Genomic DNA, 18,873 nt, shown 5'->3' on the forward strand with positions numbered 1-18,873 from the left:
CACAGCGTGACCAAGCGTCCTGTAGGACGCGAACCAGCCATCGCTAGGCCCACATTTGTCCCTCACTCCCACCTCTGTATGTGGAACGCAGCTTGACCAAGCGTCCTGTAGGACGCGAAATAGCCATCGCTAGGCCCACGTTTGTCCCTCAATCCCACCTCTGTATGTGGAACGCAGCATGACCAAGCGTCCTGTAGGACGCGAAACAGCCATTGCTAGGCCCACGTTTGTCCCTCAATCCCACCTCTGTATGTGGAACGCAGCGTGACCAAGCGTCCTGTAGGACGCGAAACGGCCGTCGCTAGGCCCACGTTTGTCCCTCACTCACACCTCTGTATGTGGAACACAGTGTGACCAAGCGTCCTGTAGGACGCGAAATGGCCATCGCTAGGCCCACGTTTTCCCTCACTCCCACCTCTGTATTTGGAACGCAGCGTGACCAAGCGTCCTGTAGGACGCGAACCAGCCATCGCTAGGCCCACGTTTGTCCCTCACTCCCACCTCTGTATGTGGAACACAGCATGACCAAGCGTCCTGTAGGACGCAAAACAGCCATCGCTAGGCCCACGTTTGTCCCTCACTCCCACCTCTGTATGTGGACCACAGCGTGACCAAGCGTCCTGTAGGACGCAAAATGGCCATCGCTAGGCCCACATTAGTCCCTCACTTCCACCTCTGTATGTGGAACACAGCGTGACCAAGCGTTCTGTAGGACGCGAAATGGCCATCTCTAGGCCCACGTTTGTCCCTCACTCCCACCTCTGCATGTAACCAGACTGTACAGCAAACTACAATTAAGGTAGATATATATACGGATTGTATCATTCATTGTACCACAATTGTTGCTATACACTTGCAATAAACCGAATGGCTGGATGGAAGATGCATGCTTTCTGTTCTCTATGACATCAGTTTGCTCTACTTTCTTCTCACACATTACAAGCGGAGCACACATCCAATGCAAGTAGTGGGAATGAGTGCAGTCTGTTGCAGGATATTTGGCCACCAGTTTTAACTTTTTCACATGCTGGACAATATCTCCTAAAGGGGAAGTGCCACACCAACCTTTTCTATTTGACAAGTACCATCTTTTAAAGAATGCCAATTGCCTTAGTGTCCTTTAGTGATGGGCATGCCTAGGAGAACTCATGGAGAAGCATGTGATTTGTTTGATCAGCTGATAGATTTGCAAAGCGATGATTTGCTGTGATCATATCCTGCTTTAGCACAAGATCAATGACTAGCAAAACAGAGGCTTACATGAACACACTGATCACATGCTTCTCCACGAGCTCTTCCAGCCATGACCATCACTACTGCTGATCCTTTAGATGGCAGTATTGTCTGATTCACACAACTGAGATAAGCATGCAGCTAATATAGTCAGACTTTAAAGAGCATGTGAGGTGAGAGTAATATGGAGGCTGCCATATCTATTTCCTTTAAGGGGGGGAAATCGGTAAGGTGGCAGCTGGCTTAGGGGCCCCCAGGTAACCTTTTCCCCGGGGGCCCAATTGGGCATGCTTGTAATTGTACATACACACTTGTACAGATAATTAGCTGTAGCTACAAGTATTGCGCTCTTATGCAGAACATGCTATTTCAGCACTAATGTGAGAGTAAAAAAAAACCAGATCTAATCACTGCACTGCTGACATTCCCTTTGCTGAGAAAAGAATGCAATTCCCAGTAAACTGTATGGATATTGTTACAATGAAACAGCATTAGATAATGGGCTAAAAAGCATCTTTCCACAAGGACACGTGAGACAGCTCCTTGTCTGCCCCGACTGTGCGGCTTAATTTAATAACATTGATTTTGTGATCTGCTGCTAAATGAAATTGAGGACATTTTAGACAGATTGCTTCTATCCAATACAACTGTGTGCCAATATTCACATTGTTGATGTAAACACATTTATATGACTTGACCACAATAACAAGACATTTTTCTCAGTCTAGTCTTTCCACAGGCACTTCAGTCCTGTTTACAGAACATCTGAGTAAAGCACTTCAGAGCTGTGTTCACTTCTACAGTGCAGCAAACAATACCCTTGCTTGTTCAGACCATCTTTGGCTAAGGTTCCAGGACGTTCACTGCATGGCGCTGAGTAATATGTTGGCGCTTTATAAATACAATAAATAAATAAATTCTCTCAACGCTTGTACCCAAAAATACACTTGCAGGCTATTTGACCTAACACTAGCTCTAGAAATTGGTAGTGGCATTAGTTTGTGGGCCCTGTTAAAGAATATGCTAAAAACACTGGTGAAGGAACCCTTTGGCAACATGCTGCTATAAAGGATTATATAGATGAGAAGTGTAATATCTTACCTTCTCAGAACTACAAACCATTGGTTAATAGAAAGAGTATATTTATTAATGCACTATAGACAATGTGTTTCATGAGTCTTGGCCCGCTTTTGCAGGTCAATATAAGTGCCTGAGAAGTTTTCAGTTACGAGAGTGAGTGACTAAAATGAGTGTAATTTAAGCAATAGTAAAAGCTGCAATTAGCGGCAAGGAGGTTAAATTATGGAGCCTCATAAATAAAGGGCGCTAGGCGTCTGCTATTTATCGGGCGCCACAATTCAACCTCCTTGCTGCTAATCGCAACTTTTACTATTGCCGCCATTTTTATCAGCGCTTGTCCTGCGCTCTTGTCCTGCTAAAACACTCCATAGCTCTGTAATAAAAAATGTTTTAAGTAAAGACATACAAAAATTACCATCAAACTGACTTTATGCCTGAATTGACACACTGCCATCATTAAGTAGCAACCTCCATAATCAATAGCTGTGCTCTGCATGCACCATGCATATATGTGTGCACCCTCCATCTGAATGCATATTCACACGTCATAGATGAGATAATGCTCCCACAATGCTCCTGTGAGGCAGACTTTTTATTTCGTTGTCCAGGACGTCACCTTATGGAAAATTCAGGGTTGCTTTTTCCTGATTCACCATTTCTTGACACAATAATATGGCCAGTACGAACTATCATACTAGAACACTGCCTGGGCAGCACGTTATTGGACAGCACCAGTTACAAAGAAATATTACAATTACAGTAAATAATGGAAATTTTGGGATTCACTGAACATTTGATTCACCAATAGTCAGTCATATTTACCTCTTTGACCAGCAGGTGTTTGGCTTTTTGTTCAGCATCTTCAGGAACTGTAGAATAAACAGTTTGAATCCCCAGTGGGATAGTCTCCACCTAACAACCAGTAAAAACATAAAAAATATTTTAAGTCATGTAATACGTTTTCAGTTACATTTAGTAGCATAGATAATAGAGTATGTAGTACATAAATAAAGAAGGCTGCAAATCTGAGAGTATCTTGGAGTGGATGACAACAAACAATCAGTGGACTAAATAAAACATATTATATACTGTAACTAAGGTGCATATTTACTAATTATGCTACTTGTGTAACGTGTTACACTAGCAGCACGTTACCTTGGTAATGCGAATTCCCCTATGTGTGCAACACATGCTACATCAACTGTGTAAATGCAAAAAAAAAAAAATTTGCCGTGCTCTGCAGGTCCATGGTAATTTTAGCAGTGTTTAGTGAATATGCCCCTATGTATAATAAGGTATCATTAAAAAAAAAATACAAATTCTGTCCCTGTCCTGTTGCAATGTTTAGCCCATTAGCATCTTCAATAGAGTTATCCCATTTGAGATAAGGGCACTGCTTTTGACCTCAGTTGGCAGAACGCCTTGTGCTGTAAATTCTTGTAATGCTTTGATATCTCTGTGTTAACAGAAAATATAAAAACTGGAAGAAGAAGTCCTCTGTTATTGTCTCACACTGTTTCCTAATGACAAGTGGCTAGGGATGCTCATTCGGATTTTACAGAATTGAAATTTCCGCATTTTCAGTATTTCTGATCAGAACTCAGGAATCGTAACTCGGATTTCTTCGGAAATAGAGTATTACCAAAACTCCGTAATTTTAGACCAATCACAAAACTTGGAAGCATTGAACCAATCAGAGAACGCAGAAACAACTTGGAAGTTTTTGGCCAATCAGAGAATCCAAAAAATGACCAAAAAAGGTACTCCTCGGAACTCAGAAAACTAAACTCGGAAATTACAGCTACTCTGTAATTTTACACCAATCACAGAACTTGGAAGCATTGGACCAATCAGAAAATTCTGAAACAACTCAGAAGTATTTGGCCAATCAGAGAATGCAAAAAATGACCCAAAAAAAGGCCACTCGGAAACGGAACTTCGATATACGAGGAATCAGTAATTGGCAGAAATTGGAATTTCCGCTGAATCAGAAATCAACATTTCTGACCATCCATACAAGTCGCCATAGCTACACATTACAGTGATACTAATTACTGTAGAAGCAGGGAAATGAAACAAATAAGAAATACAAAACAAAATGTGCTAAAATAAATTAGCCTGAAGCACTTGCAAGCCTCTAAATAAAGTGGCTACTAAAAGGTTAATGTAGTAAATATAGACAATGTTTCATTAGTAGTCAGAAATGTAATTCCATACCTTGGATGTTACTCAAATGGTACAAATACACAACATAACAACTGCCAATAGATTATTGATATCGCCAAGAAATAATGGTATAGATAAATAAATGTACAGATATACAGTAAGGACAGATGGGAGTATTTGACTGTATGGCTGGAAGCAGCACATTGTACTATGTTAAAACTTTATGGATAGTGGATATATGGTAATAATAACTAAAAAGGGGATGGATTTGCTTCCGGTTTTCTGTAAGTACCAGTACTCGCCAGGGGCACCTAAGCCCAAAATACTCTCACAAAGCAAATATCACATTTATTTGGCAAAGTTGTAGCGAGCCTTAACCTCTCCTGCTACCTTCTATTGGTCAGGGATTGGTTCTATACAACAGCTGTGCACATTGTGACACTTGCTCAGCATCAGTTCATTCAGTACATTTCTCAAGCTATGACTCTGAAAGACGTACTGGAGTCTAAAAGCAGCAGCAGGAATTTTTGTGTTGATAATATTAAAACAGAGGTGGCAAAAGCAGGATAATATACACTAGAAAAAGTTAAAATATAGTGTATACTATCCTGCTTTTGGCGCCTCTGTTTTAATATTATCCTCAGGTTTTGGCCACCCTTGGTGAAGGGGTATAGTCCCTCTTTTCTTCCGATCTACAGAGAGCGACTTCTTAAGGGTTGGTTCACACGGACGTCTGTCGGCGGTCGGGGCGGACGGAAGCTGCGTCATCCTGTGACGTCTCGTTCGGGGGCGGCGGTACGGTAATCATCGGCTTCCCGTCGCGATCAGCGTTTCTCATTGCCGCAAGGGGACATGAAGACGTGGCAGCTAAGGGCTGGTTCACACGGGCGCTTGGCGGCATTTACCGCCAAGCGTTCGGGACTCATCAGCTAAATGCTCCCATTCAAGTGAATGGGAGCATTTAGCATCGCGTGGTTACCAGCAATGCAAATCGAGCAGCAGCAGACTCAACCAGATCATATACTGTATATATTGCAAAGTCTAGGCTGAATACAAGATAGCTAGGCTATGACTGCCTATGCCAGCGAGGTCAGAGCAAGGGTGAAATACAAAATAGCAAGGATTAAGAGGCTAGAGTCAGTATTATTGGTAAAATGATAAGCATCTCTGATAAGTGAACAATTAAAATATAAGGACACAGGTGCAGTTTAACTGAACCTCAGAACTGCAGTAAGTCACCCAGTGGTCACTCTCATGTGGACTTGCAAACAAAACAGCACCAAACCACAGTGCCAGTAGCAGATGAATCAGGGAACTATCGGTTTTCTGGAAGCGGTCAGTCCACTCTGGGGACCACCAGCGAAGCGGGTAGTTTTAGCGCATGGAACTCATCGCTGAAACTAGGCACCACCGTAGCAGCAATGTTATACTGCCCGGAGTGCGTAAAGGTATTTTGGCGGTTACCAGACCCCGAATGACATCTCCCTCCAAGTTGCGACCACTCGGAGGAGGAATAGTATTTCACGCCGCCGTCATTTGGCTACCCTGCACCCAGCTCATCAGCGGCGTACTAATACATACCCACCACCAGGATTTTGGGAAACAATTTTTGCAGCATAAGTTTGTGTTAATATGTAAGCTGTAACTAATCCTGACAATAAGATGAAAGTGACTAATTTGAAATGTTTCCTATGTGTGAAACAATCCTTCACACTCTGCAATGAATGTGTCATTATTATTATTATAGTAATTCTACAAAGCTTTAGTGGTGTGAAAGAAGCAAAGCATTTTGCTTCCTGCATTGTGGAACGGGAAGAATAGAATTCTGGGTATTGTAATACCATGCAATTCGTTACATAAAGTTTCTCCAAAACGTTCTAGAATTTGCAGACTGTGGTTCAAAGATGATGTTTAGTAGCGTACCTTTACAAAATGTCTCATATAGTGATTAGATAAGTCAAATGGATGTTTGTGGTTAAACTGTAGTCATCATTTTATCCCAGTTCAGAATAACCCTAACCAGCATTGTCAGTTGTGGAGAGCTGTGACAGATTGGCTCTAATGGGATCCGTCACATCTGAAACCTCAGAGCATTAGAGAGAAGCGCAGTTTCTGCAGGTGCGTTGTGTTATGGGAATCCCCAAGGTTTTTCCCCTCTTGTGTGTTATTTCTTCCTATAAATATTCATATATGACACATTAGCTACATGTCAGGTGAGAGGAACGCACCGATTAGCAAGTTAAATGTAATTTGCAGTAAATAGTTTTCACGGTACTTATTATGGATTCACAAACAGTCCAAAGTGTCAGATAAATGTACTCTGAACACCCGAGTGTCACCTTGCAATCAGACACAGAAGTCAGACTCTCTGACACCATCTACTCCTCCAGAAGGAACAAAATACCCTGATACTGACCTTTCATGACCTTTTGATTAAAGTGGACCTGAACTCTTGCACACGACAGAAGGAAAACAGAGAAAAATGCACCCTGTATGTACTAAGAGAGTTTAGCCTGTCTAATTCCCCCTCTGTGACTAATCAAGATCCTAATTTAATCTCTCAGCAAACAGGCAATACTGCAAAAACAGTTATCTCACAAGTATGTAGTGCCTGGTGCCCTTAGCACCAGACAGCTACTGTCCTGTTCCCATTTCTATTCATGTCAAAGAGTTAGACAATTGTATAGTCCTAATCCTAAATAGGACTTTCCCGATGAAGCCAATGGTGTTTTCTGTGATTACAGCTCTGTATATTTGACACTGTGCCTGTAGCGTACATTTAAAAATACTAGGGGATGCCAGTAATGATTATATTACATACCAACACAGATAATTGCTGAAAAATATACTGTATATATAGGGCAGGGAGAGAGATCTGCTGCTGATACGTATCGTTTTTACAGAGCAGCATTAGAGCCATCTTAATAAATTCACGATACAATAAAGAAAACATTTGCAAATATTTTTGTGAGACATTAAGTGCATGCACAAGTATGGTCCGCACCTCCACAGTGCCACACAGCTGCTCCTGCACAAGCGGTTTCATGCTACTGCACAGGTGCATACTGTAGTCGCTACATCAGCACTTGTATGCACAGGAGGGCAGCCACAAGAACAAATACAACAAGTGATATGATTGGAGGACACTTGGGATGATTCTAAATGATTCAGAAACAGTGGGCTCCGGGGTAATTCTGGAAGCCTCTGACATGTGTGTGGGTCAATGTTTTCAGGAGGGGGGCATAAAGCACTGGAGCCAATTGCGTTTTCATTCGGACATTCGGCATCCCATCTGGGACATCCAGCGGTCCACCTGGGGCATTAGCTGGGACATTTGTGACTGGGACAACATGCCCCAGGTAAACTGGTCACCTGGCGCCTAACCTTTAACCATTCCACCCTACTGCCTATCCTTAACCAACCCCCCCATGCCTAACCCTTAACCACTCTACACCTTCTGCCTAACCTCAACCCTCTACACTAAATACGCATCATACAACGGAAACTGTCGGAGGAGATGTGTGCAACAATAAATAAGCTAATAAGCTAAACACTTAAATTATGAAAATGCAAACATTAACTATATTAATCAAAAAAAACCTAAACTACCCTGCCTCTGCCGCCGGCGGTAACAGTAGAAGCCACGATTAGTGGCAGTGAACAGTTATTATGGTGCTCAATATAGAACTTGCTATTTATCAGGCGTCATAATTACTGTTCATTGCCGCTAATTGAAGCTTTTACTACAACCACTATGTGCCATTTTAAACATCACTCGTCCTGTGCCATTTTTACCTGTTCCACTTTAATTCTGTAATGGGTTTGATGTCTTCACATTGGCCAGGCACCTGAGGAACGGTGTAAGGCCAGAAACATTGTGCTGTGTCTGCTGCTAGGTAATCCTCAGCTAAAATAGCCAGCATTATATGCATGGAGTTTGTATGTTGCCTCTGTGTCAGTGTGGGTTTCCTCTGGATACTCCAGTTTCCTCCCACATCCCAAAAGCATACAAAAAATGTTAATTAGCTTCCCCTACACTATGATGGACATATGACTCTGTTATGGGTTAGATTGTGAGCCCTCTGAGGGACAGTCAAGTGACAAGACTATATACTCTGTACAGTGCTGCTGAAGATGTCGGTGCAATATAAATACTAAATAATAACAATGGACCAATGAATGGTGTTATGGTTAGTTTACTATTTTTGGTTAGACTGCGACAAGGACTATGATTGGCATGAATTGCTCAACAAACTCTGTACATCACTACAGAACATGTGTCAGCACTATATAACTACATGTACCCCGCCCATCTTACTTGCTCCCTCATTCAACACATTGAAACAAGCCCTCAAAACCAACCTCTTCAAGATGGCCTACCCACCCCCTACAACACAGTAACTTTCTACTGAATACTTATTCTACAGCCCTACCTAGAGTTTCCATCTCTCGTCCCCTTAGATTGTAAGCGGGAACCTCCCTTTCCTAGTATATTCCACATTATCATATGCTCATTTCCAATAACAGCTTCGAGAAGAAGAAGAAGGTAAACACAAATAAATATAAATCAAAGTCAGACAATAAGTGTTTCTAAACACTCTTTCTGCCCACCAGCAAGAGCCATATAACGTATGCATGGCCGCTCCGTCACACAACCTGCTACAACAGTAGTCCTGAAGTAGCCGTTCCTTCCAGATAAGTAATAAGCAACTGCTTTAATTATGTCTAATAACCAGTGGGAGGGTACATTAGGTTTGGTATCATGTCACACAAAGGGTCATCTTGCAAGCATTAATTGGATCATTTATTAATTAGGCATTGGACTAATAAAGTGCATCATCCCAGGGTGCATTTAGCCTCTGAATAATAGCTTTGTATAGACCTGAGCTTTGATTTTTTTTCCTCTGATTTTTTTATTATAGTAAATGGTAAGTTCTGCAAAAGCCAATCAGTAATCATATTCCACTAACTCATTAGTAAGTTTTGTAAATAGTCACATCTGTTTTCTCCCTATCATTTTAGTCTGTGTTTCTCTGAATTGCTGAGAGCACTTCTCAGCATTTGTCATGCTTGGATCAAAATGTTCTGGCTCCAAGGTTCCTAATGAAAATTACGTGGATTGATTTTTATGTATTTATGGAACAAGGACTGATGCTTAAAAAGAATGAGTTTAAATCATTAAACATTTAGTGAGGCCATGCAGAAGCATTCTCTTTCTCCAATAATACACACTGCTCATAATTTCTTCAGGCCGTTAGCCATGTTAATGATATAAAACCACTGTCTTCAAACTGTGCCTTGTTGGTTCAGGAGTAGATGAAGACAGCAGAGATTCCCTTTCCAGTCCCCTGTCCTACGGTTTTAAAATTAAAGGACAACTGTAGTGAGAGTGATATGGAGGCTGCCATATTTATTTCCTTTTAAGCAATACCAGTTACTTGGCTCTCCTGCTGATCCTCTGCCGTTAACCTTTCAGCAACTGCTCCACGCCGATTGACGTGAGCAGTGCGGTAGCCCCAGGACCACTCTACGCCGATTGCCGTGAATGGCTCTGGGCAAATTGCAGGGAATCACGCGTGCCGATGCGCGCACATCCCCGCTGGAAAGACGGAGATCCGCTCTATCCATCAGTCTCTCGCCACTCGGAGACTATTAGACTGTCGTCTTTTATCACTGCACAGCGCTGAAATCTATGGCAGCGCTGTACTGGGGACAGCCGTGTGACACAGCTGTCCCCTCTAGAGACACAGAAGTGTTTGGCTGTCATAGGCTGATGGAGGGAGGGGATACAAAAAAAAAAAAAAGAAAGAAAGAAATAAATAAATATTTGTATATAAATAAAAAAAAACACCCTGAGAGCGATCATTGCCCACCAACAGAGAGCTCTGTTGGTGGGTAGAAAGGGGCGGGGGAAATCACTTTTGTGCTGAGTTGTGTGGCCCTGCAGCGAGGCCTTAAAGCTGCAGTGGCCTATTTAGTAAAAAATGGCCTGGTCAGTAGGGGGTTTTAACACCGCAGGCCTTAAGTGGTTAATACTTTTAGCCATAGAACCTGAACAAGCATGGAGCAGATCAGGTGTTTCTGATATTACTGTCAGATCTGACAAGATTAGCTGCATGTTTGTTTCTGGTCTTATTCAGACACTACTGCAGCTAAATCTATCAGCAGGGCTTTAAAAGGAAATAAATATGGCAGCCTCCATATTCTTCTCACTTCAGTTGACCTTTAAATTTCCATGAAGGAAGAGAATGTTTACCTGGCTGGCTGCATCCTTTTCAATACCTTTTTCATGGAGTCAAACAGCACCCAGTAAAGTCATGTAGCTTCAGCATCAGATCAAGAAGCATTTTGCAAAATGATGCACTCTCTGTGTAAGAGGATGCAGCACTGTGCAGAATGATGTATTCTCTTCCTATCTTAGTAAGCGGAAGCAGAACTGTGCAGAAGAAGAAGCAGCACTGTGCAGAATGATGTACTCTTTTCATAAAAGGGAAGCTGCACTGTACTTCACAATGTATTCTTTTAACAAGGAAGTGCAGCACTGTGCAGAATGAAGCACTCTGCATAAGAGGTAGCAGCGCTATACAGAATGATGCTGTCTCTGTGTAAGAGGTAGCTGCGCTATACAGAATGATGCTGTCTCTGCGTAAGAGGTAGCAGCGCTATACAGAATGATGCTGTCTCTGCGTAAGAGGTAGCAGCTCTATACAGAATTATGCTGTCTCTGCGTAAGAGGTAGCCGCGCTATACAGAATGATGCTGTCTCTGAGTAAGAGGTAGCAGCGCTATACAGAATGATGCTGTCTCTGTGTAAGAGGTAGCAGCGCAATACAGAATGATGCTGTCTCTGCATAAGAGGTAGCAGCGCTATACAGAATGATGCTGTCTCTGGATAAGAGGTAGCAGCGCTATACAGAATGATGCTGTCTCTGCGTAAGAGGTAGCAGCGCTATACAGAATGATGCTGTCTCTGCGTAAGAGGTAGCAGCGCTATACAGAATGATGCTGTCTCTGCGTAAGAGGTAGCAGCGCTATACAGAATGATGCTGTCTCTGCATAAGAGGTAGCAGCGCTATACAGAATGATGCTGTCTCTGCGTAAGAGGTAGCAGCGCTATACAGAATTATGCTGTCTCTGCGTAAGAGGTAGCAGCGCTATACAGAATGATGCTGTCTCTGCGTAAGAGGTAGCAGCGCTATACAGAATTATGCTGTCTTTGCATAAGAGGTAGCAGCGCTATACAGAATGATGCTGTCCCTGCGTAAGAGGTAGCAGCGCTATACAGAATGATGCTGTCTCTGCATAAGAGGTAGCAGCGCTATACAGAATGATGCTGTCTCTGCATAAGAGGTAGCAGCGCTATACAGAATGATGCTGTCTCTGCGTAAGAGGTAGCAGCGCTATACAGAATGATGCTGTCTCTGCATAAGAGGTAGCAGCGCTATACAGAATGATGCTGTCTCTGCATAAGAGGTAGCAGCGCTATACAGAATTATGCTGTCTCTGCGTAAGAGGTAGCAGCGCTATACAGAATGATGCTGTCTCTGCGTAAGAGGTAGCAGCGCTATACAGAATGATGCTGTCTCTGCGTAAGAGGTATCAGCGCTATACAGAATTATGCTATCTTTGCATAAGAGGTAGCAGCGCTATACAGAATGATGCTGTCTCTGCGTAAGAGGTAGCAGCGCTATACAGAATGATGCTGTCTCTGCATAAGAGGTAGCAGCGCTATACAGAATGATGCTGTCTCTGCATAAGAGGTAGCAGCGCTATACAGAATGATGCTGTCTCTGCATAAGAGGTAGCAGTGCTATACAGAATGATGCTGTCTCTGCGTAAGAGGTAGCAGCGCTATACAGAATTATGCTGTCTCTGCGTAAGAGGTAGCAGCGCTATACAGAATGATGCTGTCTCTGCGTAAGAGGTAGCAGCGCTATACAGAATGATGCTGTCTCTGCATAAGAGGTAGCAGCGCTATACAGAATGATGCTGTCTCTGCGTAAGAGGTAGCAGCGCTACACAGAATGATGCTGTCTCTGCGTAAGAGGTAGCAGCGCTATACAGAATGATGCTGTCTCTGCATAAGACTGTAGCAGCGCTATACAGAATGATGCTGTCTCTGCGTAAGAGGTAGCAGCGCTATACAGAATGATGCTGTCTCTGCATAAGAGGTAGCAGCGCTATACAGAATGATGCTGTCTCTGCGTAAGAGGTAGCAGCGCTATACAGAATGATGCTGTCTCTGCGTAAGAGGTAGCAGCGCTATACAGAATGATGCTGTCTCTGAGTAAGAGGTAGCAGCGCTATACAGAATGATGCTGTCTCTGCATAAGAGGTATCAGCGCTATACAGAATGATGCTGTCTTTGCATAAGAGGTAGCAGCGCTATACAGAATGATGCTGTCTCTGCGTAAGAGGTAGCATCGCTATACAGAATGATGCTGTCTCTGCGTAAGAGGTAGCAGCGCTATACAGAATAATGCTGTCTCTGCATAAGAGAGTGAGGTAGCAGCGCTATACAGAATTATGCTGTCTCTGCGTAAGAGGTAGCAGCGCTATACAGAATGATGCTGTCTCTGCGTAAGAGGTAGCAGCGCTATACAGAATTATGCTGTCTTTGCATAAGAGGTAGCAGCGCTATACAGAATGATGCTGTCCCTGCGTAAGAGGTAGCAGCGCTATACAGAATGATGCTGTCTCTGCATAAGAGGTAGCAGCGCTATACAGAATGATGCTGTCTCTGCATAAGAGGTAGCAGCGCTATACAGAATGATGCTGTCTCTGCGTAAGAGGTAGCAGCGCTATACAGAATGATGCTGTCTCTGCGTAAGAGGTAGCAGCGCTATACAGAATGATGCTGTCTCTGCATAAGAGGTAGCAGTGCTATACAGAATGATGCTGTCTCTGCATAAGAGGTAGCAGCGCTATACAGAATGATGCTGTCTCTGCGTAAGAGGTAGCAGCGCTATACAGAATGATGCTGTCTCTGCATAAGAGGTAGCAGCGCTATACAGAATGATGCTGTCTCTGCGTAAGAGGTAGCAGCGCTATACAGAATTATGCTGTCTCTGCGTAAGAGGTAGCAGCGCTATACAGAATGATGCTGTCTCTGCATAAGAGGTAGCAGCGCTATACAGAATTATGCTGTCTCTGCGTAAGAGGTAGCAGCGCTATACAGAATGATGCTGTCTCTGCGTAAGAGGTAGCAGCGCTATACAGAATGATGCTGTCTCTGCGTAAGAGGTATCAGCGCTATACAGAATTATGCTATCTTTGCATAAGAGGTAGCAGCGCTATACAGAATGATGCTGTCTCTGCGTAAGAGGTAGCAGCGCTATACAGAATGATGCTGTCTCTGCATAAGAGGTAGCAGCGCTATACAGAATGATGCTGTCTCTGCATAAGAGGTAGCAGCGCTATACAGAATGATGCTGTCTCTGCATAAGAGGTAGCAGCGCTATACAGAATGATGCTGTCTCTGCGTAAGAGGTAGCAGCGCTATACAGAATGATGCTGTCTCTGCGTAAGAGGTAGCAGCGCTATACAGAATGATGCTATCTTTGCATAAGAGGTAGCAGCGCTATACAGAATGATGCTGTCTCTGCGTAAGAGGTAGCAGCGCTATACAGAATGATGCTGTCTCTGCATAAGAGGTAGCAGTGCTATACAGAATGATGCTGTCTCTGCGTAAGAGGTAGCAGCGCTATACAGAATTATGCTGTCTCTGCGTAAGAGGTAGCAGCGCTATACAGAATGATGCTGTCTCTGCGTAAGAGGTAGCAGCGCTATACAGAATGATGCTGTCTCTGCATAAGAGGTAGCAGCGCTATACAGAATGATGCTGTCTCTGCGTAAGAGGTAGCAGCGCTATACAGAATGATGCTGTCTCTGCGTAAGAGGTAGCAGCGCTATACAGAATGATGCTGTCTCTGCATAAGACTGTAGCAGCGCTATACAGAATGATGCTGTCTCTGCATAAGAGGTAGCAGCGCTATACAGAATGATGCTGTCTCTGCGTAAGAGGTAGCAGCGCTATACAGAATGATGCTGTCTCTGCATAAGAGGTAGCAGCGCTATACAGAATGATGCTGTCTCTGCATAAGAGGTATCAGCGCTATACAGAATGATGCTGTCTTTGCATAAGAGGTAGCAGCGCTATACAGAATGATGCTGTCTCTGCGTAAGAGGTAGCATCGCTATACAGAATGATGCTGTCTCTGCGTAAGAGGTAGCAGCGCTATACAGAATAATGCTGTCTCTGCATAAGAGAGTGAGGTAGCAGCGCTATACAGAATGATGCTGTCTCTGCGCAAGAGGTAGCAGTGCTATACAGAATGATGCTGTCTCTGCGCAAGAGGTAGCAGTGCTATACAGAATGATGCACTCTATTCATAAAAGGAAGCAGCACTGTGCCTAATGATGTATTCTCTTCATAAGATAGTCTAGAATGATGTACTCTTCAAAACGTCAAATGATCGATAAATAGCAGAAACAAAATGTATAAATTGGTTCAAAGCTGTGCAGAACGGTTTGAATAAGGACAACAAGTTTTTATATTGGTATGAGACTGATGATATTTAAACTTTCTCAGCCATTCTAGCTGAACTTGTGAACTAAGAATTTACGATACCTCTGGGTCAATCCTAATCCCAGGTCTGTGAGCATGGCGTAAACAAGGATCCTTATCTTAGCTAATAACCTCTAACCCCATTCAGATGGTCTGTTTGAATTAAGGCATCTTAATGACATGTATTTATGCTTGAAAAAAAAATATCTGTTTTCCCTTTTGATGGTCCCCTATGGAATGATGATTCCGGATTCAGGATTACCAGGACAAGTATCAAGATCAGGGCTTTCAGGGACCACTTCTGGGCATGCAGGCAGGCAGGCAATATCAGAACATGTCTCCACTGAGGAAGCATCTGAGCATGCTGGCAACCGAGACACACTTGGGCTTTCTAGGTCACAGAGCACATCGGGGTACACTAGCACAAGAGAAACCTCAGGACATGTCGAGGAACTGTCAACCTCAGAGTCCGTCACGACAAGATCAAAACCAAAACCGGGTAGAGAATCATAACGAGAAGTGGTCACAAGCACTGGACTTACAAAAGAAGTCTTGGACTGGGACTTAGAAATTTCCGTGACTGTACTGGTATCCAACCAACACACATCATTGATTACACATGACTGAAGCTCCCCAAGAGTTGCAAAAGTAGTCAATATAGCAGCGATGCCTACTGAAGTGGACAACACCTCAGGTGGCCCTGCGGGACAGGAGGCGCCTCCTAAAAGTTCTGCACCCTTTGGGAGCAAGTCGGAGACCTCCAGAACAACAGACAAAAGCTCAGGAGCATCATTTCCCAAGTTCTCTGACAAAGAAATCAAGGATTCTGAACTATCCATGTTACAGGGCAAAACATCAGATACATTTTATGGACAGAGCAAATGTCCCAGGGATGGTTCTACAATCCGCTGAGACTGAATTTTATCTTCATGAACAGGAATATTTACTGGAACACACACTGACTCCCTAACTCTAATCTCACTGCACACAGAATTCTGCATAGCAGTTAAACTTGACTGCAATTCCACAATGGCAGAAAAACAGGTGAGAATGGTAGCAATACCTAGACGAGCCTCTAGGGTCACTACAGGAGATTTTATGCAAGGCAATATTGACTCATCCAGAGTACAGGGTGGAGAGTTAACACCAGCCTCTGAGCAAGAAAGGAACTCACAAATGTCAGTGCGAGTGGACATCATGGTTTTATACATGGTACAGGGCAGGCTCCCAGAGATCTTCTCTGGACAAGGCAAAGATTCCCCAGTATCAGATTCGCAAAACCAAAGCGCTGTCTCACCCTTAGACTCAGCTAACAATGTCGAATCCGAGGAGTCAGAACGCAAAATTTGCGAATCGAAGATCGCTTTAGGTTGCGAAACTGACGCTTCCTTAACGCAAACGTTCGCAATCTGTGGACCAGACTGCAAGGTGTTCAGGACAGAAACACTGGAGCAACTGTCATCAGGCAATGGGCCTTTACATGTGTGAACAGAGTACCTTTTGGTACTTTTTTAGTTGAAAAGTGCTGGAAAGTTATTTTAAATCGAAGATGAAAAATGATCTCCTGGGAGAAACTCAGTAGAAATAGTGAATTGCATATGCACACAATTGCATGTGTAGTATGAGGGCCAACAGATAATGAATGAAGGAGATTCTGTAGGTAAACCCTTATACTACATAGTCATCGGCCAATCATAATTGAAAGTGTGTACCAAGCTTTAGACAGATAAGAAGAGATAAACATTGAGTTAAGACAGATTAGGATAGAAAAAATATGATTGAAGATAGATAAGGTGAGATAAATCAAGAGTTAAGATACACCATGATGAAGAGATAATTCATTAGATAAGCTTTGTGAATTGAGTCCTGAGTCTGTTATGGAAAAGGATGGCGAAAAGACTCCTTATCAGGTAAATATTTGTGCCAGGAGTTGGGCTACAAATTGCATTGGTAGAATATACTATCTTCATATGTCGATTTAAAATAAAAAAATTCCTGTCCATATATAAATCAGCAGAGCAGTAAAAAATCAAGGGATTCATTCAGTGACTCAGAAACAAGTACATTAGAACGTCTACAAACTATGCAATTTCTTACTAGATCTATCTAATAGATCTGTTTATCTGATAGAAAATTGTACTGTGTAGATGAGGCTTTATAGATCCGATGTGATGGAACATGGTACAGTATAGATGAGGCTTTAGACGTGTATAGACAAGCTGACCACAAAAGCTGACCTGCTAAGCCCTGCCGCCTGGGTGATATCACTACTTCAATCACACGTAAAAAAGTCTCAATGTGTCACAGGAAACGGAAAGGAGATGTGGCCGCATTCGGTCAGAGATAGAACACATCTGCAAAGACAGGATATCTACTTGTAATGTTAATAGATGTGGCATATTAAGAGTAATCCCATTGCATATCTATTAAAATGTAATATCACATTAAATTCCCCTCTCCAGGCATGTGTTTAGAAATATCACCTAAAATATAATCTCTATACCTAACCGTCCTCTGATACCATCCCTCCTTCTACCCACAGTACTCCTCCTAACACTAACCCTCCACAACCTAACCCCCCTTACCTACACCTAACACTAACCTACCACTATCTAAGTCTAATACTACCCCCCCCCCCCTTACCTTCTAACACTAACCTACCACTATCTAAGTCCAATACTAACTGCCCTTACCTACTCCTAACACTAACCTACCACTATTGAAGTCTAATACTAACTGCCCTTACCTACTCCTAACACTAACCTACCACTCTCTAAGTCCAATACTAACTGCCCTTACCTACTCCTAACACTAACCTACCACTATTGAAGTCTAATACTAACTGCCCTTACCTACTCCTAACACTAACCTACCACTCTCTAAGCCTAAATACACTAACCTACCACTACTGTATCTAAGCCTAAAACCAACCTATCCTACCTACTCCTAACACTAACCTACCACTATCTAACTCTAATACTAACCCCCCTTACCTACTCATAATGCTAACCTATCTAGTGGTAATGCCTAAATACACTAACCTACCACTACTGTACCTAAGCCTAAAACCAACCTATCCTACCTACTCCTAACACTAATGTACACCTACAAAATTACATCAGATAACTCATCCTGTCGCCACTATCTCCATTGCCTACTGCACTTTGACTATATCCGGTGGCCAGATTGTCCACTAGGTGTCACTATAACTGCAATTAGGGTCTATGCAATGCCTAGGTTTCCAAGCTGCCGTGGACATCCAAATTTCCTGCACAGGTTTTTTCCTGGGTTGATGAATATGTGGCTGTCACTGAAGTATATTTAGAGCAGCACAGAGAATCTCCTTCAACCGATCAACAGTAAATGACTGATATTCAACAGTATTCGACTGATCGGTCGAATACTGCTACTCGGGGAGCCAGCGTGGGAACCTGGGGACCGTAAGAGGAATGGGAAGGGTCTATATTGGTATACATCCTTGTCTGTATTGTTCTGTACCCATGTTTCTCTCTTTTTTACAGCGCCACGGAATATGTTGGCGCTTTATAAATCAGTAATAATAACAATAAAAGTATACTTTACTGTCACTGTTAACGCAATTGTTTTACGGTAACACAACTGCATGCAGTTACTGCACGCCATTATACCGCAACAACCCGCCACGCTGTAAATGCCGCTATAGGTGGTGCATTGCAGTGTGCATGGCTGTTACGCCAAACTGCAATGCCACACCCCTCCCACAGTGTGATGTCAGGATCATGGTCCTGACAGTTTACTGTCTGTGAAACTCATTGCATTGTGGGAAATAACAGCTGTTTACAGCTGGG

At 43.0% G+C, this 18,873-nt stretch overlaps 1 protein-coding gene across 5 annotated transcripts in view; it reads right to left on the reverse strand.

Moving 5' to 3' along the window:
- The window catches only part of DOCK10 (dedicator of cytokinesis 10), a 377,455-nt gene that overhangs the window by 178,915 nt on the left and 179,667 nt on the right, over positions 1-18,873 (reverse strand). For all 5 annotated transcript variants that reach the window (XM_068280790.1, XM_068280788.1, XM_068280792.1 and 2 more), the window contains exon 3: positions 3,136-3,225. In XM_068280790.1, coding sequence (XP_068136891.1) covers positions 3,136-3,225 — 90 coding nt within the window. The remainder of the gene's footprint in view (positions 1-3,135; positions 3,226-18,873) is intronic.

The sequence above is a fragment of the Hyperolius riggenbachi genome, chromosome 4, assembly GCF_040937935.1.
Source record: "Hyperolius riggenbachi isolate aHypRig1 chromosome 4, aHypRig1.pri, whole genome shotgun sequence".
Classification (NCBI taxonomy): Eukaryota; Metazoa; Chordata; class Amphibia; order Anura; family Hyperoliidae; genus Hyperolius; species Hyperolius riggenbachi.